This window comes from Pogona vitticeps, chromosome 3 (genome assembly GCF_051106095.1).
Source record: "Pogona vitticeps strain Pit_001003342236 chromosome 3, PviZW2.1, whole genome shotgun sequence".
Classification (NCBI taxonomy): domain Eukaryota; kingdom Metazoa; phylum Chordata; class Lepidosauria; order Squamata; family Agamidae; genus Pogona; species Pogona vitticeps.
Window position 1 is genome coordinate 25,874,048 of NC_135785.1, and position 26,032 is coordinate 25,900,079.

At 40.5% G+C, this 26,032-nt stretch overlaps 1 protein-coding gene across 2 annotated transcripts in view; it reads right to left on the reverse strand.

Moving 5' to 3' along the window:
* Window positions 1-26,032, reverse strand: part of GMPS (guanine monophosphate synthase) — a 49,107-nt gene that overhangs the window by 16,547 nt on the left and 6,528 nt on the right. Inside the window, exons 2-9 of one of the 2 annotated variants that reach the window (XM_020781946.3) lie at window positions 17,143-17,324; window positions 12,381-12,495; window positions 6,009-6,106; window positions 4,400-4,503; window positions 2,909-3,102; window positions 2,483-2,648; window positions 1,165-1,316; window positions 68-241 (exon numbers count right to left, since the gene is read on the reverse strand). In XM_020781946.3, coding sequence (XP_020637605.3) covers window positions 68-241; window positions 1,165-1,316; window positions 2,483-2,648; window positions 2,909-3,102; window positions 4,400-4,503; window positions 6,009-6,106; window positions 12,381-12,495; window positions 17,143-17,324 — 1,185 coding nt within the window. Of the gene's footprint in view, window positions 1-67; window positions 242-1,164; window positions 1,317-2,482; window positions 2,649-2,908; window positions 3,103-4,399; window positions 4,504-6,008; window positions 6,107-6,214; window positions 6,331-12,380; window positions 12,496-17,142; window positions 17,325-26,032 lie in introns of those variants that run through there. The other variant, XM_020781948.3, reaches the window with a different exon arrangement.

A 26,032-nucleotide genomic window follows, 5' to 3' on the forward strand; every position in this document is an offset into this window, starting at 1 on the left:
GCTAACTCTACCGCACCCATAGCTGGGTTAGAGGTAACTTAAAAATGAAATTTAACATTCTGTTTACCTCTTCTCTCAGCTTTCTGATGAGCTCTGTGTCGTTGTGATGAGTCTTGATAACTTCTGCTTTGCCACTGGCGACAAGGGAAGCACTCTCAATGAGATCAGGCCTCAAAGTTCCCTGAGCAAGGAAGACTTCCTCTGGTTTCAGATTCATTTCTCCGATAACTTCATTAGCAATCTGTAGTTGGAGTCAGGAGGAGGGCGAGAAATAGAAATAAAGAGACTCTTTCACAATTGTGCCCAAACCCTTATTGCAAATTATGCGATTTACAGTCCTCATGAGCTGCACCCCTCTGCATGGCATGTGGATTCGTCGTTTTGCGAGGTCGTCATCTAGCGAGGTACCACTGTAGAGCTATTTTGAACCTATACTGTACAAGGTGCAATGGATAGTGGGTGACCCCTGCTGGACAAAACAGCGGGCTTTACTCAGTACCTTGTTCTGTTTCATATGTATAAAAAGCAGAAACTTTAGTAGGTTGAAAACACGCAGGAAGATCAATATACAAGGTTTGGCAAACAGTACGTCCTTTAGTATAGAACACAATTCTTTAGGATTGGCAACGTAGCATGGGGTTGACTGGAATTGCTTGTCAGGTCACTTGGGAAGCAAAACCAATATGGGGTAATCTGATCTATGAGGAACCTTCCCTAACAGGACAATCCTGACAGCTGCTAGGGGAAACAGGGACACTACAGTGATAAAAAAAAAAAACCCAATATGATTCTGATTTTGGACCAAAACCTATCACTGGAGGCAAAAGGTATCCCTAAGATCTTGCAATAATGAGGAAGAGTTTGGCCTGGGAGGGTTATATTGCTGCTTAGTTCCCATGTGGCTTCATTTCTTCGAAGGACAGCAGTCCCAAATGCTGGTAAATTGTTGAATGAGACACAAATGTTGTTAAGCCACATGCTAAAGGCTTGGGCCTAGAAATAAAGTGTTCAAATCAGCATGGACTAGACGGCCACACCTGCGTGAGCACACATGTATACACAGAGACAACTTTTAGAACAATAGCTATAAACATCTGAATATTTTCCCCAGGAAAACAAGGAAAAGGGTACATCAAATGTTTCATCTTGAATGGTAAAACATACCTTAACAAAGGTATCACCAATGATTTTGCGTTTTTCCTCTGGACTCGTAGTCATATTTAGAGTTTTACTGATTCTTTTTCGCGGAGTTCTGTCTTCCTCAGAGATTGGCAGAGTTGTTGTGCCATTGTAGAACCAATGAGCTGCATTGACCACTGTATAAGATAGAAGATTTTTTTTTATCAATTAACGTATCTATTAAAGATGGGCACTAGCTCCTGACCCTGTCTGAACAAGGGCACACAGAAATGATGCCTGATCTGTCCCATGCCCTTGTCCTCCCATGCCTCCGCCAAGGCACTGTAGAGAGTCACATAAACAATAGAAAGATACATACATTAAAGAATTGTGGGCATCAAAAGCTGGGAAAATAAAAGGTTAGAGGAAATGATTATTGACTCTATCTGGTCTGAGGATAGAGGGGAAGCCCACACCACCGTGAGATCATGCTTGCTGCAAATCTCCACCTATTAATAAGGAGCAAGAAAATTGCAGAACTACAGGCTATTGTACCGCAGAAGCACTGGAAGATTATTAAACCAAAGTGCGCAAAGTAAAGGCCTCTAGATGTTGTTGGACTGCAACTCCCAGCATTCCTTACCATTGGCTCTACTGGCTAGGTACAATGGGAGTTGTAGTCCAACAACACCTGAAGGGCCCATTCTTGGACTAAATCAAAAGAGCTCAGAATCAAACTCTTCCCCAAAGAAGAGTCGGAAAGGAAACAAAGAAAGCTGGAGATACACAGGCCTTCTAAAAGAAGCTCCAAGTAAATACGGGGGGTGGGGGGGTGGGGGGGAAAGAGAATAGTTACAGTTCAGAACACAACATCTATATGTGGCAGAGACAGCTGCTTTAAACTAGGATAATGAGGTTATAAGTGTCTCGTAGTCTCAGTGGCTATATATCCCCTCCAATGCCAGAGACAGTACACCTCTGAGGTCTAGTTATTGGAGAGTATCAATAATAGGGTACATTTTGCTTGTGAGGTCCCCATGGGTTGGCCACTATGTGAAAACAGGGCTGTATCAGACAGGTCTTGGATCTATATAGATATTCTTGTGTCTTTATAATATGCCATAGAGAACCTTTATTTATCATCACCAATAGGCAGACTTATCTGTATGTGAAGTTCCAGCACTTATTTTCCAGGAACACTCCACATTTAATACAGAGCTATACTTTCTGGATAAGGAAGCCAAAGATGGAGATGGAAGTGAGACTATATGTCCCACTATCTAATTTCTAAAGTTGGAGCACACCTATAGGAACTCAAGTGTTTTTAAATGTGTGGCTTAATATGGAAGGAGCAATGTAATACCTTTGACTTGAATTCCCAGTTTTTTGAGGGCCTCTTCCACAGACTGACTTTCTCGCTTCCTCATGAATCCGTTATCTATATGCACTGCAATCACCTGATCCCGATTCAAAGCTCGGTTCAGTAAAGCTGTACACACAGTGGAATCTACACCTCCACTTAGTAAAACCTGAAATGGCAGTGAGAGGAAAAGCAAGGGGATGTATTGTTATGAATTCAGTAAGCAGAAAAATGAAAGCATCCAAATGAAACATTTCATTTGCTTTACTGCTTTTCATTATTTACTACAATATCCAGCACAGTAGCTATTCAGTAAGCCAGCAAAACATTCCCCATTTTAAGAAAATAATACAATGAAATCTGAAACCAGTATTCAAATCCCGCTCCTTATTAACAGAAATGACCATGGATCAAACTGTCAAACCTTACCAGAACTTTTGAGGACCCCACTTTCTCCTTGATCTCTCGGATGCATTCCAACTCTCTGTTTTGAACTGTGAAAGTACCACTGCACCCAGCAATATCATAAAGGAAGTTTTTTAGCATCACTTTTCCATTCACTGTAAGGCTAACTTCGGGATGAAACTGTGCCCCGTAGAGTTTTTTAGATTCATTTGCTATAGCTTGGACAGAAGGGAAAAATTAGGAATTACAATGATATGAAGTGATTGCTTCTATTTATATGGGGAAAACACATACAGAAATGATCAGAGGGAGACTAGTGTGTGTCAAGCTATGTGGGGGGAGGGCAAAACCTAAATGTGCACCACTTAGATTTATCTAAATAAACCTAGAGGTTTCCTACCAGAAACAGGCCAAAAGGATCAGATGAAGATAATGACCAGAATCCCATTGGATATTTATATGCATGCAGAAGGATCGACAAATTTGCAGCAGGAACTTGACAAGGTCCTGGGTTATGTGCATAACTGGATATGCAACCAGCATCTTGTCAATCACCTGTGGCAACTTCTATGATTCCTCTTGTGTGTGTGTGTAAACACCCACTAGGATTCTGACTTACTCTTCATTACATTAGAATAATCAAATGATATAATTTCCCCAATAACCTATCCAGTTAGGTTTTTTTCAGGATCATAAATTGCCTTCAGTTCAAATAAGTGTGAAAATAACTACTTGTCATATTCTTTTTTTAACAGCATACATAACAAGAAGCAATGTGGGACCCACTGGTTTCATCCAAGGAAGAGGAACAAGCAGTTGCTCCATGCTCAAGAGTGCCCCCCCTCTTAAACAAAGCATATAAATGAGCAAAGGGTTTTACTACAAATGGCTACAGAAGTAGCCTTGGTCTAAAACGGCAACCACAATCAAAATCAGGTCATGTGGATCCAGTACCTTCTATTCAAATATCCAAGTGGGTTTCCCATTCATCTAGGACACTAGCCAAGTTTGCTGTATCAACCTGTGACCATGCTTCCTCATTACACACAAAGGGAGGAGAACTATAGATTCCATTGTTGATTTATAGATTCCAATTATAGATTCCATTGTTGATTGATCAAACTGTAGGGTGCTTTTTTCCTACCATAAGAACTTGGCAAACAGTGATTTATTTCACAACTATACTTTTACATCTAACCAAGAACAGGATCTTTACATCTCTTTTCTTCTTGCACAAAAAGGAGAAGATACAAGCCTAAGGCTTGTTCTGCCGCAACCAGACTATTGTAAATGGTGTTCGGCTCTTGGGGGGTGGGGGAGAAAGCCTTTTAAACAATCTAATGTGAAGATTTCCACTTGCATTTTTACAAACACAAAACGCCTTTGTAGTCTAAGGAAAGGCATGTTGTGAGTTAAACATGTTGACAGATGCAGAACTTTGTGCACTGTGCTACATTTTACCCAAGAGCTTCCATAAGAACAAACGGAAGAAAAAATAGCCTGGAAAAGACATACCTGCTATCACATTTCCAGACTGTGCAACAACTTTGAATCCATCTGCTACTTTATCTACACTATCTCCATGTGTGAGAAGCACTATCTCTTCCTTCTGAAGTCCTCTAAAAGTAGAAACAAAAAAAATGTCCAAACCAATAAATAACATTACAAACATCCACAATCTAGATCAGTTAAGCTGCTCCAATAAATACACAAAAGACTTGTGGGTGGAATACTACTTAATATTTTTTATGATTTAAAACTGAAACACTTTGAAGTTCAAGAGCTTGTATCATTATTATTTCCACTCTCCCTTCTACTCTTTGAAACCAAAGTAACCACAAAATCCCAAACGCCATTGTTAAAAGTGCCTCCACCAATGGAGGCTAAAATGAGGAACCAGGCCTTCTTGGTGGTTGCCCCTATTCTGCAAAACAAGCTTCCAACCGAGCTGTACCAGGCTCTGTCCCCCCTGATATTTAGGAAACTAATCAAGACAGAACTCCATAAAACAGCCTTTAAGAACATACAGTCAACCCTCGACTTACAAACGGCTCGAGTTACAAACATTTCGACTTACAAACCACTCTGATAGAAAAATATTGACTCAACTTGCACACTTAGATTCGAGTTACAAACAAAAAAAAACATGTTTGAGGTGAGGAAAGCATGAAGTTTGAACTTTCAGTTAACCGTTGGCCAGTGAAGAGGGTGCTTATCTGCTTCCTCGCTCTTCCCAGTGTTTTGAGAGTGGATTTGGAGACAGTCTTCAGACTGCCTGGTACTGCCTGGTACTGCTGGTATTGCCTGGTACAGTGCGGTACGGACTGTATTTTTATTTTTTGGTGCTTTTTTAATTTTGGATTTTTGGATTTTTAAAAGGTGTTCCCTCCCTCCTTTGCTGCCCCCCCCCCTTTTCCCAAAAGGTGCTTGTATTGGCTTGTCTTGATTTAAAAGCTGCTTTTCAAGGTGATCTGTTGTCTGAAAGGTGCTTGGTTTTTTCCAGAAGGTACTTGTCTTGGCTGAAAATGTGCTTTTCAGGGTGTTCTGTCGAAAAGGTGTCTGTTCCCTCCTTCTCTCCCTCATTTCTTTCCTTTTTTTTAACCTAAGTCATCTTAGGTTAAAAGGAAAGAAAGAAAGAAATTCTGCCCCTAGTGGTAGGAACGGATTAACCGGCTTTGCCTTAGTTCCTATGGGAAATGCCCCTCAACCTAAGAACCAAAAACAGCCGGAACAGATTAATTGGTTTTCAGTGCATTCCTATGGGAAATGCTGATTCGACTTACAAACTTTTCGACTTACAAACTGCCTTCCAATACGGATTAAGTTTGTAAGTCGAGACCCCACTGTATCCCCAGAAGTTGTTAATATTACTTTTTAAATTTAGGTCTTCTTTGATAACTGTGCTAGAACTGATGTATCACCATATCGATTGTGTTGATATGTCAGGGGAGAGTTGGGCAGAGCCTTTGGGAGGTTTTGCGTTACATTCTGAAAACAGTCCAGTATAGTGAGCATTCAATAAGTGGGCGGTATATAAACCAAATGAATGAATTAATGAGACAATATACAAAGCAAAGCAAACAACAAATAAATAGGGTGGCATACAAACCAAATACATACATACCTGAAGAGTGAACATGTATTATCTACAGTTATGCTGAATACTCCATCTTCTCTTACATCTTTTTTGTGTACTGTACCTCCAAATACCTTATTCATCATCTGTCCAAAGGGGGGAAAAAAAGACTTCAGTTCCAAAGTTGCAAATGTTCTGTATATTAAGTATTGCAAATGACTATGGGTCACACGCTTATTCCTCCGACAACCTACACTGCTTTCCTCTTCAGTGCTGCTGCGCTGTTACTTGATTCTTTCCATTACTACTCTCAAAGGCTTCCAAAATTTGAAATGCTTGGGAGGGCAGGAGTCAGGATAAACGGAATGTAGTGTTCATGGTTTCATGCTGTGTTCCTGCCATTCTCCTGATATCCAATTTGTACTACAGCACTCTGCAGAGGAGTTCTGAGTTATTTAAATAATTACCAGCAACAGCTTGTCTCCTCCATTTCTGCAGGAAATAAAAAGCTTGTCTTAATAAGATATCTTTGTTTTGCATTAGTTACATCTAAGGAGCCTCAAAACCTTACTTTCCTGACCTGAAGAATATCACCAACAGTAGAAGAATCAATAGTACAGCCTCTATTTTGTAGCCTCCAATAGTAGCCACAATAGACTGGGTTCAGATAGCATGACAACTTCCCTAAAGTTAGTGGCTAAACATGCCAGGATCTCTTGAGTTGTGAGCTGTATCTAAGCCAGAAAGAAAGTATATAAGTCACAAACAAAGAAAAACCCCAATTCTGACTTTTTCCAGGTGGAGGAAAAAGGCCAGAGTCCCCAGTTAGGCCATCCTGCTAAACCAGGGCTGAGCAAAATGCACTCTGAATATGTTGCTTAACTGCAATACTGAACATTCTTCTCTATTCATTACACTGGCTAAGGCTCATAGGAGTTGCATTTCCACAATGTCTGGAGGGCTGTACTTTGCCCACCATGGGCTAAACAACCAAGGATAGAGACAGCCAACTTTGTTCAACTCTTCCCACTGGACGTTGCTACCAAGTGGAAGCAACTGAACAGGATACTTGTTCATTTGTGGTAAAGTACGAACAACAGAAGTTACTTAACCTAATTATCTAATTGTCTAGCCTAATTATCTCTCGGGAAAACGCTATGTTCATCTGCTGACCTACTGAATGACTTACTGCTGACCTACTGAATGACCATGGGCTCTGGAACTATGCAGAAGTTCTGTCAGAATCTATCAGCACAGGTTAGCTAGCTTTCTCATTTTCTTGTGGGATTGTTCCGGAATTGTTTATGCCTCAAAAAAATCTTTTTGATTGCTTCTTTGCTCCACAATCTTTTGACGGTTTCTGTAACTTTTGAAACTGGAAGTTTTGCTCTTTGGACTTTTTCACCACCTTCAATAAAATATATAATTTTACAATTTTTACAACCGTTTTGTCATTTTACAGAAGAGGGCTATTGATAGTATAAACAGGCCTTGCCTTGATAATCTACCAGAAGCCTGTCTATTTTGTGGGTACTTTTGGTATTTGCATCTTGGGTTGGAACAAGAGGTAGTCTATCTAATTTTGTGGATTTTTCTGGTAACTCCCTGGAAGTACTACTTAGAGTCGACTAAGGTGTGGGAAGAGTAACAGGCAAGAAGATCTCACCCAGCCATCAGCAAATTTGCCCCTCCTGGATTTTACCCCACCAGGAAGTCTTGGCCATGCGGCTATGTGGTTCATATGGGTCTCTGACCCAGCATAAATTGTCTTATATAGCTACACACACAAAGTTCCCTAGGGATTTCATTTTCACAAATATTGCCAAAGCACCAAAACTGCTTTAAAAACTTCCATTATCTTAAATTGTAGCTTGAGACTGAGCACACTAGCCTCACACAAACATCCAGAAGAAACATCCAGGGGATAGATGCCAAATCCAATTAATAGTGGTCATAAATACTTAAGCCTTCTTCTCGTGATCTGTGTGAGAATGCTGGCTTCTTCCAAACAATTAACAGCCTGGCAAGAATGGGTGGAAGCAACTGCACAGAGTACTTGTTCATTTGTGGTAAAGTACGAACAACAGCTACAGAAGTGACTTATGATGTGTAAGCTCGGCTCCATAGGTATAATACTACACACACTGTGTTGCAAATGCCAAAGTCCCATATCCTGCAACGTAAAAATCACTAACAAAAAAGGCAGGAAAAACCCAGGCATAACTCTCATCATGGAACTGAACGTTTTCCCACCAGGAGAAAGCAGAGGTCAATTCTATGCATGTCCTGTGTTGTGTTAAATGTAAGGAGAAACCAATCCTTGAACTGGAATTTGCTAATAGCAAAACAGGTAAGATTACTCATGACTGCTACCACACAGTTCGCAGGTGAGAACTTGACACAATCACTCCTCCTAACCTTTGCTAAGTCTCCCTTGCACATGGAGACAAGACATAGATGGGTTAATTCCTAGCTGAATAATGGAAGCCAGAACCTGGTTTACAACTTCATGATGTAAGAGAACTAGGCACCAGCTACAAGAACACCCCTGGAGAATATGCATCATGAAAAAATGTAGGCAAGTGTCCAACCCAGAAATATGCAATCATGCAAGTCACTGTTATGCCATGTTCTAAGAAGCAGCTCCTTTAATGCTCAGTATTATAAAGCAATAGGATCACACCATTGTAGTTTTTATTACAGCATTCAGACAGATGTGACAAAGCTAATCGTTATCCATTCAACATTACATTATAGTGGAAGATAAATCTGTTGCCCTTGAATCCTCTGCAGACCAGTATTTTTATCTGGGGTTACAGGCTACACAAACAGCAGACTTCTCCATCCACATACAAGCATGACTCTGGCAGTCTGCAATTGAAAAGCTTGCTTTATTATTATTGCTCATTATACCATATTTGATTTCTCGTGAAGCCTTGGTATTTGAGGGAGTTCTGTTTTGATATGGCATTTATTGCACTTGACTGTTTCTACACTGTTACAACAAAATATAGGGAATGGTATTAGGGACATGGTGGCGCTGTGGATTAAACCGCAGAAGCCTCTGTGCTGCAAGGTCAGACCAGCAGCTGTAAGATCGAATCTATGCGATGGAGTGAGCTCTTGTCACTTGTCCTGCCAACCTAGCAGTTTGACAGCATACAAAATGCGAGTAGATAAATAGGTACCAACACAGTGGGAAGGTAATGACATTCTGTGTCTAGTGGCGCTGGTCACGTGACCATGGAAACTGTCTAGACAAACGCTGGCTCTATGGCTTGGAGACAGAGATGAGCACCACCCCCTAGAGTTGGACACGACTGGACATTTGTCAAAGACAATCTTCACCTTTACCTTTTATTCTGGCTTCAGAGATGAGAACTTAATTTGCAAATATTTTGTGTCAACTCACATATGCTTAAGTCCTAGTATGGTTGGGATTTGGGGACTGCTGTGAGACAGCTCCTTTTCCTAGCACAATATACTGTACATCCTTCCATATTTATATGAAGAGAAGTCATTTCTCTCTCCTGAAATTGGCTAAGGCTTTGCAATGACTTCTAGGGCTCCTAACTTGCTTTCACACAGAAATCTAATCAAATTTTATAGAAAACTTTTCTTAAAAAAGTGACAATTGGCCATCTCTTTGTCTCCCCTCCTTGTTTTCTGCTTGTGGAAATCTTGACTCTGACATCTCTAATTCCTTTCTCTCATGATTCATTAACTTTTCCCATTCAACTCATCCTAGCTAAAAACACAAATTTTATTCTCATCCTTTTATTGATCTCGAATGTTTCCTCTCTTCTACTTATGGTATTTTTAGCTTCACTTATTTTACTTTGTGGACTGTTGTGACATTTCCTTACTATTGTTCATCTATCTTATTTAATTTTTGCTCTACTTTTCCCTGTTCCTGATGCTCCTATTCTTGTTGATTACAGTGCACTTATTGATGACATTTTTTGATCTGCTCTAACGTTCTCTACTTGGTTCTTTTGTTTATTCATCCTTTTCTCTCATACTGCTGGTCACATTTAAACCTTGCTGCTTCTGAACTGTTTTATTTCCATTTTTTATCTCGTTCCTTTCCTTTCTGATCATTACCTTCCTTATTTTAATCTTAGATTTCACTATTTCCTTCACTCCCTGAGGCCAGAGATTCTAAACTGTTCCAAAACCTTTAAATGTGTCACCTCTCAGCATCTTTTCTACCTACTCTTCCTTCATCTTCTCTCTCATCTTGCTGAACTCATTGTGGAAGAGTTTTGTTAATTACTGCCTTACACTTCAGTCTTCTATAGTCCTCTTTCCCTTCCATTTTTTCCAAATTACTACTCCTCAATATTAGTGGTTTTTCTTAAACTATTTTTATTCTTTCATTCCTGAATATCGCTGACATTAATCTCATGATCTGTAAATAAAAGCTTTCATCCCTGTTTATAAGCTTTAGATATCTCAATGCTCCCATTAAATTCAGCTAGGAATTTGCATTTCCAGTACCTACTGATTTCTAATTTTCTTCTATTCCTTCATCAGACTCTGATATTTAGTGTACTGGACTAGAGAGCCCAGTTTGTTTGCTTGTTTGTTTGATTTCTATACAGCCAATCTGGAGGCCAAGGCCACTCTGGGCAGTTTACAACTAAACAGTAACAACAACAGAATCACAAAACATAACAACATCAACAAATTATAAAAGTACAAAACAAAATACAGTTGTCATGAAATAATGAATGAGGAAAAAACCAAATACAGAAAGGATCTAGAATGGAGGACAGGTAAAAACCATGGCTGGTTAACACGCATTCTGGACTCAAAAGAACTGTGCACTACACCCTTTTTTCCTGCACATTCCACTTTAAAAAAAACTATGTACCAAGGGTTCTTGTCTTCGGTTTGACCCTTTCTCAGCCTTTAATATAGCTGATCACCCTATTTTTTTAAGTACTCCTCCCCTACCCCCCAGGGTTTGCATGGACATTCCCCATTTGTGCAATCATTTTATCCCAGAATTAATATGTTGAACTTTTCATTGAAAACTCTGCTCCATTTCTTATTTCTGTTACTGGTCCCCAGGGATCAATTAATGCCCCCCATCATTTAATATTTTTCCTCTTGGCAGGCCAATTTCCTACCCTGACTTATAAGATCATTATTTTACCGACATTTAACACAGTGCTTTCTTTCAATTCTCTTTCAAACATTTCAGCCTCTTCCAGCTATTTCAGTCTGAATATTGACCTCAAATTTCATTACACCCAACCCACCATCTTCATTTTCTCTCCTTACTGGCAAAATCAAGCCTTCTCAGAAATTTAAGGACCCTGATTGTTTCTTCTTCTTCTTCTTCTTTATATTACTTCTGTAGCTAAGGTCTGTCAATTCTCTTTATTATGTCTAAATTTTAGCCTGTTTTATCTATTTATATTCTACTAACATCTTTATTCACACCCTTATTCTACCTTGAATTGATCATTATAATACTTTGCTCACTGGTTTTTCTACCTCTTCACTTAAACTGATTTCCCATTCGGAACACTTCTGGCATGTTTTCTTTCTTCATACTTAAATCACATTACATCTCTATTGGTTTCTCCTCACTGGCTTTCTCTGTTGTTCCATATTAAAATTTAATTGAGTATCCATTCCCCTGTTCTCTTTTCTGTCTTCCAGATCCATATGTGTGGAATTCTCAGATTGTCCCCTCTTTGTCTTCATTCGATAAATTATTGAAGACAAAACTCTTGGCTTTTGTATTTCATCTTTGCTGATGTCCTGATTTTTCAAATTAAGCACAAAAAAGACTGTTACAGATTATCATTCAATGTTAAATAAATAAGAAAATACAGAGAGGAAAATACTTTTAAAATGTAACAGAATGTTCAGGTTTAGAGCTGCTGCATCCAATAGTCAAGAGCCTGTCCAAATTCTGATAGGGGAGAAGGAAGTAGTTCTCTACCCATTAATTTTGTTTCATTTTAGTCCCAGATTAATTTGTGTAAAAGCTAGAAATAAAAATCAGAAGAATTAAGTACCAAAACGAATTCATTTAAATTATCATTGAAATCCACAGCAATCTTATTTCTAAAATTATGCATGATTTCCCACAGTGATGACCTTGAAAAATTCACAGATCACCAAACAGCAGGCTACTGTACACTTACAACAGATTTGCCTGCAGAACCCTTTTATTACATGCATTGACTACATTTGGGACTATACTGCAAATTATATGCAAGGAATGGATACACAATTTCTATTTCTTCCAAGAAGTCTTTGCCCATATTTGCCGAAATCTATTTTAACAATATAACTTGTGTATACTGGGGTGCTAGAGGTTGCACATGAAAATAATCACTGGATCATGACAAGACCTTAAATATAACCAAGCATTGAATAGTATTTCTAGAAGTTTAGCACCTGCATGCCATAGCAGATTCCAAGAACAGGTTTGCCTATTGTAAATATTGCTGGGTCGAACCAGGGAGCATCTTCTGCATAAACAGAATTTGGACCTCCAGATATAATGATGGCTCTGCAAAAGAAAAACAAAAAAAAACCCACTTTAACAGATGTATGTTTTACTGTAAATTTCCATAAAACAATCACACAAGCAACTGTGCAAGGGAGTTCAGCATCCTCAATCTACAAAACAAGCAAGATGTCTCCCATACTGGAATAACAAGTTATCAAGGCTGACATATTTTATCGACGAAAAGAAAACATGATCATCAGCACAGCATTTCAAAAATCAGAACAAGCAAACAACTGTATCACTTGTCTTTCAAATGCATCCCTTCTGAAATCTTCAATTTGTTTCAACATCCAACAACAACTAGAAATTGTGTTAGATTCCGCCATCTGTAACCATTAACCATAATTGTCAACTGGATTTAGAAGCACTCTGGATTCAAGAATCTGGTATTTATTTATTCACTCTAACAAGAACACTATTACATAAAGAGAGACAATGTTTACAGAAAGAAGTAGTAAAAGACCCAGAAGGGATGCTAAAAACAGTATACTGTGCTCTTCAGAGGGGTGGGAAGACACCTCCCAGTAACATACACTAAAAACCAAGAGGCAGAAAAATTAATTCCAGTATTTTCGTAGCTTAACTTCAAGCACAAAAAGAATACCAACCCTTTCAGTTACTGACAATTTGAGATCACTTTAACTTCCACAAGATACTGGAATTTGCAGTTTGCTGAGATACTCTGCTGTAATTAAAAAGTATGGTGAGAAACTCTGATTTATTTTGCTGAAGATTTCTCTGCCAAAGAAATCTAAATCCTTCACCAATTATATAATCTATGACTGTATAAGATGAAGCCAAGCTCAATTTCAAGATCCTGTAACTGACCGGATAGCTCAGTGGTTTAGGTATCTGGCTATGGAGCCAAAGGCTGGTACTTGATTCCCCACTGTGCCTCCTGTGAATAGAGTCAGAGGTGGCCTTGGGCAAGCTGCACAGTCCCAGTTTTCCCCAGAAGAAAAGAATGGGAAACCACTTCTGAGTACAGTGGTGCCCTGCATAGCGATGTTAATCCGTTCCAGGATTAACGTTGCTATCCGGAAACATCGCTAAACGGAACAAAAAACCCCATAGGAATGCATTAAACCCTGTTTAATGCGTTCCTATGGGGCAAAAACTCACCGTTCAGCGAAGATCCTCCATGGGGCGGCCATTTTTGGTGCCTCTTAAGCGAGGAATCTGTCCAGAAAGCAGCAGGCGGCCATTTTGAAATCACCGACCAGCTGTTAAAAAAGCATTGTTTTGCCATGATTAGTTCCCCAAGAAGGGAACCGATCATGGCAAAGCACCGCCAGCCAGGCAGCCAGCCCGCCCGGGAGACACCGGGTGTCCTTGGGCAGCGGGCGAGCGAGGGCTCCGGAGGAGGGCCGCCAGGAACACCTGGGCCTTGCCCTGCCTCCCGGCTCTCCCCGAGCCACCCTTCACCCCCGTCTCCGCCGCCGCCGCTGGGAGGAGGGCCGCCAGAACACCCAGGCCTTGCCCTGCCTCCCGGCTCTCCCCAAGCCACCCCTCATCCCCGTCTCCGGCAGCGGCGGGGCGGGAGGAGGGCCGTTGGAACACCCGGGCCTTGCCCTGCCTCCCGGTTCTCCCACAGTCACCCCTCACCCCCGTCTCCGCCGCCGCTGAGCTGGGCAAAAATGCCGGCGGGGCCGGGGGCTTCCGAAGGACCGCGGGGGAGGGCATCCATGGGAAAGCTTGGTACCCATCTCCCACGGATATGGGGATCATACTGCATTTACTTCATTCACTAGCCAGTCAACAAAAATCACAATAAAAACCCAAAATATACAAAAAAGTGTGCAAAGGCAAATTGTGGCATTCGCCCTTGTGGCCCCTGCTTATTTTGCCCTCACAAAGGCTCACAACGTTTTATCTTCTCGCTGCCACCCCTTGTGGCGTTCACCCAGTGCCCCTGTTTAATCTCCCTTAAACATAGGTTCACCTTCTGGATGCGTTTCCACTTTACACGCTGCCACCAGGTATTATTCACTAAGACCAATTATGTATTTCAGACGTGTGCTGCCAAGTATAACAGGTTTATTGAACTTTCTCCCTCTCCAAATCACTATCTATCTTCTGCCTCTCTCTAACTCCTAACTGTCATTTTTTCACTCAACTGCCCCTTTTGACCCCGCCCCTCCTGTCCTATCATTGGCTCCTCCCTTTGGAGCTTTCATGATGGACAGACAGAAGTAATGTCATGTGTTGGCATTTCGCCACACAAATTAAGCCATTTAAGTTAAAACACAGACAATAATATTAAACAGCCAAGCAAGAGCTTTAGTATTCTTACAAATATATATGTAAGAAAACAAACATTTTCATGGGAATTTTAATCATTTCTGAAGGGTGAACTGCACACACACTGTCTGAATGCACACACTTTGAAAACTGACACAGGCTACTAACGTCTGTTATCTTCAATAAAAGAATGCATGAAAAAGAAAACCAGGGAGAAAAAAATACAGAGTATCATTTTTTCCCGTTCTATGAAACAAGCAGCACCAGATCTTTTCATTTTACCTTTATTAAGCACATTCTATTGTATTTCTTCAGTGGCTCAGGGATTATACTTTTTCAAGTCACAATAAATATGATACATTTTAACCTACAATTTACAAGATACATTCCATCTTGTACACCTTTCAAATAAATAGTAGTAGGCATCCTTCAGTCTCGAAAGACTATGGTATCGTGCTCTGTATGGAGGACTTGGAACAGCGTCTAGTGTGGCTGAGGAGGCCAATTCGAGAGTGACAATCCCTTCCACACTGGAGGCAAATCCAATCTGTCCCCTGTCCAGCTCCCTGGTTTTGCTTCCTTTGTGACTTCCTCTTTGCCTCAGCCTGCTGGACAAGGGTCTCTTCAAATTGGGAGAGGCCGTGATGCACTGCCTGCCTCCAGGCTGAACGATCAGATGTCAGAGTTTCCCATCTGTTGAGGTCTATTCCTAAGGCCTTCAGATCCCGCTTGCAGATATCCTTGTATCGCAGCTGTGGTCTCCCTCTGGGGCGATTTCCCTGCACTAATTCTCCATATAGGAGATCCTTTGGAATCCGACCATCAGCCATTCTCACAACGTGCCCAAGCCAGCGTAGACGTCGCTGTTTCAGTAATGTATGCATGCTGAAAATTCCAGCTCGTTCTAGGACTACTCTATTTGGAACTCTGTCCTGCCAGGTGATACCAAAAATCCGTCGTAGGCAACGCATATGGAAGGTGTTCAGCTTCCTCTCCTGCCGGGCACAAAGGGTCCAGGACTCGCTGCAGTACAGGAGTGTGCTCAGGACACAGGCTCTATAGACCTGGATCTTGGTATGTATTGTCAGTTTCTTATTGAGCCATACTCTCTTTGTGAGTCTAGAGAACATGGTGGCTGCTTTCCCAATGCGTTTATCCAGCTCGACATCTAGAGAGAGGGTGTCAGAGATGGTTGAGCCAAGGTACACAAAGTCATGAACAACAGTAGAATGTCAGCCTATATTTATTCAAATAAATATAGGCTGACATTCTACTGGGGTTCACATAAGCTTCCCATAACTTGCCATGGGTCACAAAGTCTGAGGGCAAATCTCAGGGTATCTGTCAAAGGGCCATCATTAGCTGTGTCAAGTTATACACACCTTATGCATGCACTTAAATAGGGATTCTGGATATATTTACAAGTACATGTACATGTATATATTTATGTGCATATAAAAACAATTTGTGCACACGTTTTCTGATGTACATATTTTAAACATTCAATTATAATCCATGAACCCTCACGTTAAAATACTGTATATAGATTAGTCTTAAAGGTGCCAGAAAGTCTTATTTTTCTCTCTCTCCTTTTTTCTTGTTATGCTGAAACAGGCCAAGGTAGTGGAGTTGCTGAAAAATATTTTTTAATTTTTTTTCATAAAGCACTTCTTGCAGTTTTCAAAATACATGCCTTTTCAATTGTACATTTTACATACGATTTTCAAAGAAAACCTTTTGGCAAATCCATTGCAAACCCTAGGAAAGTATGGATTTTAAGGCTAAATACGTTCTAGTTTGCTTTCAGACTCTGGAAATAAACTTGGTATATTTACACTGAACTACGAAAAGAAATCATTTCTCACCCATGCACATTTTATAAAAACATGGAGAGGAAGCAGAAAGAAAAGCCATTGGGTGAGTTATTCCCTATCCTCCCACTTCATGAACCATTTCACTGTCACTCAAAAGCTTGTTTGTGGTGTTGGCTGGATTCCAGAACTCACTGAGAAACATTAGGTTGCCGATCTGCTGGTGATCTGGTTGAGTTATTAAGTAGTAAGACCACAAAAGTTATCCTACAGATCTTGTTCCTGCCACCATATTTATCATTTCCTTCAACACAGCCTCTCCCTCTTATTTTTCAGACCACTTTACACCCAAGGGCCAAACTGCATTGCAATTGTTGTGGAACAACAAATGCATTCCTATATTTCAATCCATCCAGCAGGCCTTTTATGGAATTGCCAATCCAGACAGGTTCTAGAATTATATATGTGCAATCTTACAAAAAAATGTACATGAATTCAGCTTCTTCGTAAAATCCTTGTTCTTCTTCTGACTTCTTAGACAGGAGCCAGCACTTTTCAAAGCAAAACACAAAGAAATCAAACTAATCCACCTTACCGGAATCCCTGTTCTTTTATGGCAAAGGCAGGAGTTTCCAGAGGGAAGATCTCAGACTGGACAAAGAGTTCTCTGACTTTACGATCTATAACTTTCCCATACTGCGCTCCAGCATCCAGTATTACTACAGCTCCTTCGTAGTGGCACAGACCATCCTTGAGATCTTCTCCAGTATTTTCCAACTGTGAACATGAACAAAAGCACTTCATTATAAATAGATAATCAATGCAGAACAAGAATGGGGAAGCGGAACATGTTTTTCTAAAGGAGTACGACTTCATAATTATTATACTTGTAGTCTTCTACTACAGAATGTCTTTGGGAATAAAGAAAACACTGTAAACAAACAATAAATGAAAAAGAAGTTTGAAAACAAAGATCTTTAACCTTTGTGCACAATAATTGGTTGTATTCAATAAGGACTGTGTGCCAGTAAGCAGTGAATTAAGGAAAAATGTTCTGTGTTTATGAAGGTTAGCGTAAACTGTTTATTAATGAATACAGATGCAAACCTTTCGGTATCTATCACCTTCCTGAGCTTTAACACTACCTCTCCACAGACCAGACCAGCAAATAAATAAATAAATGGGTGTCTCACCATTTATGAAAGCTATGCCTATTAAGTATGCAGAACAGTTTTGCTTCTTAGCAAAGTAGGATAAATTACCCAAATGCCTCCTTGTGCACAATTAAATCCAGTAAGGCTATCACTACAATACGTGTCACAAATGCAACTCTACAACTCATTGTAACTATTAAAGCAGTGAAGGTAAAACCTATTTCTGCTTAGGTAAAGATTAGTTATCCATAATTTCCAGCTATTATGCAGGAGATGCTTCTTATAGCTTAGGAGCATCACACCGAACGCTCGCCGACAACCTACATGCTGCTGCTCTGAAAAGAATCTGGTAATGGAAGGGGTGGCACTGTCATTGGAAGAGATTGGCAGGGTTGGCCCAGAGCAAAACTGCAAATGGTCACTCAACTCTGGTGACAGGAAACAGCTTTCAGACAAGCAGGTTTGGAAGCTTTTATAAATGGGGTGAGAATATATTTAATCACCGGCTCTAGATTTACTACTTTTCTAGTATATCTGAAGAACAGCTCCTTAGCACAGAAAGTACTTATATGACTACTGTAAATTCTAATCAAGTTCGATTTTAATAAAAAAGAATATTTACTTTTTCATAATTGTAAGAAACTTGAATACAGACAAACTACATTAAAATCCACAGCTTTATGCATGTCATAAATTCAACTAAACATCAGTTTGTACTTTGGATGTTCACAGAGAAGGCGGACTAAACATAGAGCGATCCATTACTGAAACATTTGCTACACAATATAATGAGAAAAATAGCTCAATGGTAGCACTTCATGTTACAGGTCCTGGGTTCAACGTCTACCATTTTTAAGCATGATTTTTTTTGTGGTGGGGGGAACTTTGCCTGAAACCCCGGGAGCTGCTGTCAGTCAGTGTTGACTATATTGGTCCCACATCTCTAACTTTGTAACAGGGTGAGGTGGAGTGGGAGAGAGACAACTCTAAGTTGAAATAAACAAAGAGAGGTAACTGTAATAGTACCTTGGGATTTAGGATTAACATTTTGTGTACTGTTTGCATTTAACAACTTTTAAAAAGTAAGATATTAATGAATCTTCTACCACAAATTGAGCTTTGTAGGAGAACATAATGAGGCAGGGGAATGTATTTTTCCTACCTGTTCAGGGGATCATTTTTTAAGCATTACTTTCCATTCTATAGTACAATAAATGATTCTAAAAACAGACTGATACAAACCTAAAGCTAACGTTGAAACTGCTGGTGACACAGCATTAAATGATGTATCATAATTTTTTTTTCTCTGCCCCACTCCCTTTCAGCTGATGGTACATTTCCCCCTAATAGAAGCAGCTGCTGGTACATTATGTCTAGAGGACCTCATGTTCATTATTATTTAAAGGAAAATAAACCCACACTTCTATAGGCAATCTTGCTTTCTTGCCCATCCTCATGCTCAAACCAATCTGTGCCAATTTTTCTGAGAGCGCTGTTTTCCACACTTCAAAAAAACCCAACATCCACCTACTCTATGACTGCAGCTGCCTTCCAACATCTTGCAATTTCCTGCCTGGTAATTTATTATTGATTGATCACAATAATTTACACCTCACCTTTCTACTAGTAAATAACACAGAGGTGACCAAATGTTTTAGAAACAAAACAATCATAAATAATTAGAACAATTACAAATCAAACATGGAAACAATAGATCAGATCATTGAAACTTCAGAGTCTGATAGAAATAGAAAGTGTACCAGATACTTACTTCTATCTTTCCTGGGTAGCAAAACATACAAATAGAGGACTGGGGGGGGGGGAATACATTAACTTCCTGAAGAATTACAAAGCTAGTTTACAACCATTTAAAAAAGGGCCTACTGAACAGCCTCAAATTTGCATCCATCCCTGCCTGGAATAAAACAGATTATCCATCAATTCTCAGGGTATGCAGAGAAAGACAGTGAAGGAAGCTTTACTTAAAGCATCCTGGACCAGTTGGGGCATTATAAACAATAACCAGCAATCTGAATTGTGCCCAGTAATATATCAGTAGCCAGTCCACGTGTTCTAGAATGGGTGCATTCACATTCCTTGGAGCATCCAAACTGTTACATTTTGGACCAACTGAAACTCTGAATACAGCTGCAGGCATCAATGTTGGCTTATTCTGCTTTAACCCAATGTTGATGCAATATAGCTGTGTATCATTGTGGCTTGGTTTAAGAGACATAATGCCATAAAAGGCTAAAGTCCCCCACATGCCTTTCAGGCACTGTCCGAGCACCTAATAACCAAACTAGCTCAAGGAAGACCCCCTTATTGTCAGCCTTGTCTTTCCAATAAATATGCTGAAACTCTACACCAGAAGAAGCCATCCATCCCCAAACACATACTCCTTTATCTTGTCTGGATTAAGCTTCAATCTGCTATCTTACTGCTTAAGCCTCAGTATGTTAGCCCATTACTGTCTCCAAGACATCAACAGCTTTCCTGGAATCAAATGGAAAAGACAGGAAATATTGCATGCCACCTGCATACTGATGGCAATGCATCCTAAATCTCTGGACAACCTGCCTTAGCAGTTTCAGGGAGATGAAAAACAACACAGAGGGTAAGAAAGATCCTTGCAGAATACCACAAGGCAAGAAGTAAAATGTCCTAAAGTCATCTGCCAAGAACAAAATTTCAAACTGAATTTGGTAATACATGATGCTGCCTGATCTGATTTTAACCACTGGCTAGGATGGAGAGTTTTGTTTTTAACATAGTTATATGTTGCATGTTGTCTTAAATGTTACATGGTTTTTTACTCTTTTATGCTACCTGGAAATGCTCAACATAATAAGCAATATACAATAATTGCATAAATATAAACAAACAGTAAACTGGTACCTTAGCCCAAAAAAAGTCTACAGAAATTTAAACTGATAAAACTATAAAGGCTATCCCTTCTTTGATATTTACAGTTGCTGATTATTATGGGTGCTATATAATTTTATTGATTGCCTTTTTATTTTAGCATTTCACTATAGAAATTTACACTATAGACTGTAAGCTAATTAAAGAGTAAATGAATGATGGAAAAACAGAAATGAATACTGCAACAGGTTAGGAGATTCAATGTCCCACATGTGGCTCCCTAATTTCAGATACAGTACTAATATGCATGCACTTCCCTAAGTCAACCTCCCTAACTTGTTAGTCATGCGGGTGATTATGTCATCATCATCACTGCCACCATTACTATTACTACTATTTTTAATATGACTAGTTAATCAATTTTCTGACCACCAGATTCCCAAAGAAATGAACAATAAAAACCACCATTATCACTCTGAACACACCCAATCTCATTTGATTTGGGATACTAAGCACGGGCCAGACCTGCATGGGAAACGACCAGTGAATACCAACTATTTCCAAGGAGATGTAGGAGAAAATTCTGCCTGAAGCCCTGGAGAGTTACTGCTAGTCAGAGAGGGCACTACTCTGGGTTAGAAATACTAATAGACTTAATTCAATATAATACAGCTTCCCACATTCACAAAACAAATTAAAAACATTATTTTAAATCTAATTTAAATCAGTTTTAAAACTTTAATGGTATATGGAATAAGACAGTTTTGGCTGCACACTGAAAGCTCAATGCAGACGGAGCTACTTGGACTTGCCCTGGCACTGCGTTCCACAACTGAGGCGCTCCTACAGAGAAAGCCCTAGCTTATGTACTTATCAGACTAGCCTCCTGGGATAGTGGGACAGAGTTTGCTGTAGATCTCAAATTCTGGACAGGTTAATATAGGGGGAAGTCGTCTTTCTGCCGTATGAGCATTTGCCCAACACATCTGAAGGGCATCAGTTTGTGGAAGTCTGCCCTAAGCAATATGCTTACCCTCAGCCCTAGGCCATGCATGGCAAATCTTTACTTTAGGACATCAGAGAAGGTAAACAAATGGCAGTCTAAATGGGCCAATACAAATACTGAAGATCAAGGCCAGTGTGAGATCAAGAAAATGTTTACACAAAGGCTGCAAAAGGAAGCTTCAATGGCAACTGAAGTGTGATCAAATCAGTTTTCAACTAGACAGGAAGTACACATTGCTAACATTTTACAAAAAAACTTAGTGGAAGAGAACGAGGAAGTGAAGCAGAAGGATACTCCTTATCTCTTAGCCATGTTTATGAGGGTGGGAAAGCTGTTTCAGTATCAGCTGTCCTCCAGCAGGCACACATCAATTGTGTTGGACTACAAGCCCTATGGTTCCAAACCAGCATGTCTATTAGGCATGCTAGCATGCGATGATGGCAACAATAACACATTCGGAGGGTCTGAGACAGTAGAAGGCAGCTCTATACCTTGATTTCAAACTGCTAGGTTGGCAAGGAGCTGGGACAAAGCGACGGGAGCTCACTCTGTCGCGTGGATTCGATCTTACAACTGCTGGTCTTCTGACTCTGCAGCAATGAGGCTTCTGCGGTTTAGCCCGCAGCCCCACCATGTCCCTTTATACCAAATCACACAATAACAAATTGAGGGTTCATGATCTAACAACATTTCACCCCTAAATTACTTGAATGGTGACATCTTTTATCTCCTGTACTATAGTTCTGCTTGTTATCTTACTATCATTCAAAACTGTGAGAGTACCTTCCTGCCTAAGTAAGCACATCTCACCTTTTTAACAAAAAAGGTACAGCTTGAACTAGAATCAGACACACACAGTAACAATATACTGCAATCAGGCAGTCTCTTCAGGTGAATATCCTACAGGTTCTTAAAACTTCCCTCTAGGCCAGACCTGGGCAAAGTGTGGCCCAAGGGCCACACACAGCCCACGAGCTGCTCCTGTCCGGCCCGCCATTCGTCGCTCCAGTCCAGTGTTCAAGTACTTGTTCAAGCCCAAGACAGACTGCATTTCTCTCACTGAACAAGTTGAACATCAAAACCATTTATAGCTTTTTGTCTAAGGTTGATCAGTTGCTTATCTTTTATTTTTAAGTAAAGTTGGTTCGGCCCCCGAATACAGTTCAGATTTTTCATTTGGCCCCCTATAGAAATTAATTGCCCACCCCTGCTCTAGGCCAGTATGCACCACTTAGAAATTTGGCATGAATATGAGTGACAGAAATTATCCCTAGTTAGAAAGTTGAGGTTTGTATTCCTCAGCATATGCCAAATCATGAGACTGGTGTGTGACAAGGAATACAAGTATAAACTTCTTAACTAGCAGCAATTCACTTTTGTGATTTCATGCAATCTGATTTATGCATGTGTGTGTATAAGTCATATGATTCTAGCAAAAAAAATTTAAAAGAAGTTGAAATATCTAAGCCACTCTGTGAAAGGCGAGGCGAGTGTAGAGGCTCTCGTTGGAGTGTCATCCGTTCTTAGGGTGTCTCAAGAGGTCCAAACCATCCCTCTGCCATCCCCTCGAGAGATTGTCCATCGGGGAATAGACACCCGGGAGCTGGAGGAGAACTTAATGAGATTAACAGTCGCCACACAAACAGACTGGAAATTGGTGGGAAAGGAAGAAAAGGGGAGGTCCGTGATAAGAGGCGGGAATGGGGGAAATAAAAGGGGGGACAGACAACATACCAGATGGTTGGGAACTGATCTGGGTAGAAGACACTTGGGTAGGGAGATGGGAGAAGGTGAAAGTACCCCGCGAGGAAGCTGACTAACGACGGAGGAAAGGGCTGTCCCAGTGACCATCGTATTAGGGTGAGTTAGAGGCACACAAGTGGAGGCGAAGGCTGAAAGAGGAGAAGGAGCCAGTGGCTAGGGAAGTGGAGGAATGCTGGGCATGGCGTGTGGAGGAAGCATGGAGGAGGACATACCTCTGGGACCATGGGGCACCTATGAGAGAGACGGGGAACATTTATGGCAAGAGGGCGGAGACGAGGAGACCCTACCGTTATCAAGGGACGAAGACACAGAACACCCTAATGAAGACAACGGCCCCTTCCTACTGGTCCATGGGAGAACAAACCATTGAGCCCTTTTGATTCTGAAGTGTGGTTGCCATTGCGGCACCCGTTGGTGCCAAGAGAGAAGTTACAAGATGAACAGTTGAATGAGGTTTTACGGTTGAATGAATCAATAAATCCTACTTTTGATTTGACTTTAAAAACAACTCCTATTTTATTTGGAAAAGAGGGGGAGGCTAAATATGAACCCTCACACACTCACACCAAAACAGATATAAATCTCTTAAATAACTAAAATAAACTTTCTAAACTAATGTTAAGTCTAACTATGCATCACCAGTTTGAAAACATAACAGTGAGAGCAACTCCAAATGTAATAAATATAGACAGCAACAATTCCAGTAGAGACCACAGCTCGGGATTCCCCCTTGTATAGTCACTCCACCAAGCAAATCTCCTTCCCAACCACTGACAAATGAGACTGAGAAAACGATACTCAGTTTCAGATAGCAAAGACATCTCTACAAATCTCACAGATGCTGTTTGGAACAGAAAAAGAGATCAGGACCAAATCATGGGTCTCCTACAATACACATAGTGGGCTCTCAGCTCAGCTTATTTATTTCTCTCTAATACAGTGGTGCCTCGCTTAACGAGTGCACCGTATAGCGATGTTTCCGTATAGCGATCCCTTTTTCGGGATCGCTATATGGAAACATCCCCGATCGTCGCAATGGGGAAAACCCGCATTGCGAAGATCGGGTATTGCGGCGGCCATTTTGGAGCCGCCGAACAGCTGATCGGCGGTTCCAAAATGGCCGCCAGAAGCCCGGAAATGGCTGCCGGCAGCCGTTTTCGCACCCTGCCCTCGCTTAGCGAAGGCGCAAAAATGGCTGCCGGCACTTGGAATCCTCGCTGAACGGGTAAGTAACAAAGGTATTGGAACAATACATTTCCCCTACCCGTTTAGCGACAATTTCGCATAGCGAGGGTTAATCCGGAACGGATTAACCTCGCTATGCGGGGCACCACTGTACTAAGTGGTCTTGAACTATCTGTCAAGTAAGCAATTTGCTATCACAAGACATGGAGGCAGATACTGATTTAAATGGGTTCAGATTAATATATGGAGCAAAAACTTATCAGCAGCTACTCTTCATGATACCTTTGAATAACAATTACTGGGAAACAGCAGAAAACGTCTATTAGCCTTATGTCTATTAGTCCTTGTAAACTTCCCACTGTCATCTGGCTGGTCATGATAGGAAAACAGGATGCTGAACTTATACCAATCTGTTCCAGCAGCACTCCTGACACTGTTCTCACCTGCACTGAGTTTAGGAGACACTCCAAATTCAGCATGATATCAGACACAAGATCCATTCTCCCTCTCTAAGTGGAACAAGGTGAGTGGCAAGCAACAATGCTGGCAGCCTAATAATGTCAGGCCAAGAGCTGTTGACTCCTGAACAGCACTTCAACAGCATCACAATCTAAACAGCAACTACATCAGTCTTAAGTCAAACAACATATGGTGGAATACAGTAGCCAATATCGTGGGCAAATTTTCCCTTCCACAAGCTTCAATTAATCACTAGCTAAATAAGGCCCCATCAACATGACATCCATGCTCAGAAGCTTTCTCTCCAGACATACTGCACTTCCCTATTCCTCCTCTGATCTTTTCACCACTGAAATACATTCCTTTCTTCTTTCACTTCCTAGGCTTCCACCTTTTAAAAGTTGATCTGCAGCAGTGCCAGAATGAGTCTATGAGGACAAAGAATTATTGCTCCTCTGGTTTAGTTGCCTTGACATCACAACAGGGCTGGACTGCCTTAGAGAAGTCAATTATTCAGCACTAAGAAACTTAGGAAGTTATAAGCAGCTAAGGTATGAGCAACTAGGGTGAGGTTAAGGCAGTCATCATGGGATATGGATTTGTCTTTCAATGGCTGACAGTACAAGGATAATAACTGTAACTTATAAAGAAAGGATAGCTTGCAGGAAACCACTGTTATTGATTGTACTCACAGTGTGGGAGGGAAAGTTGTAATAGTATAAGTTCAGCACACAGAAAACAGTTGTCAATGCAAGGTACAGTTTTGTGAATCTATTTTAGGTTCATTTACAGAACACAGTGGCCAATAAACCACAACACTAGAATTCTGTATCATCAGCCTCAAATATATCTGAAATTGTATAAATGAGAAAATCATTAACAAGACTTTAGAATTTGAATCAAAAAACTTCATTCAGGAAAGAACACTGTGATATCAGGAAGGAAGTCAGAATAAAGTTACAATAAGCCCTTTTTCTTTCTTTCAGACTGTCAGATTGTGTGGATTAATTTAAATCACAAGAGTCTATATTGAAAGAGATCATCACATTCAC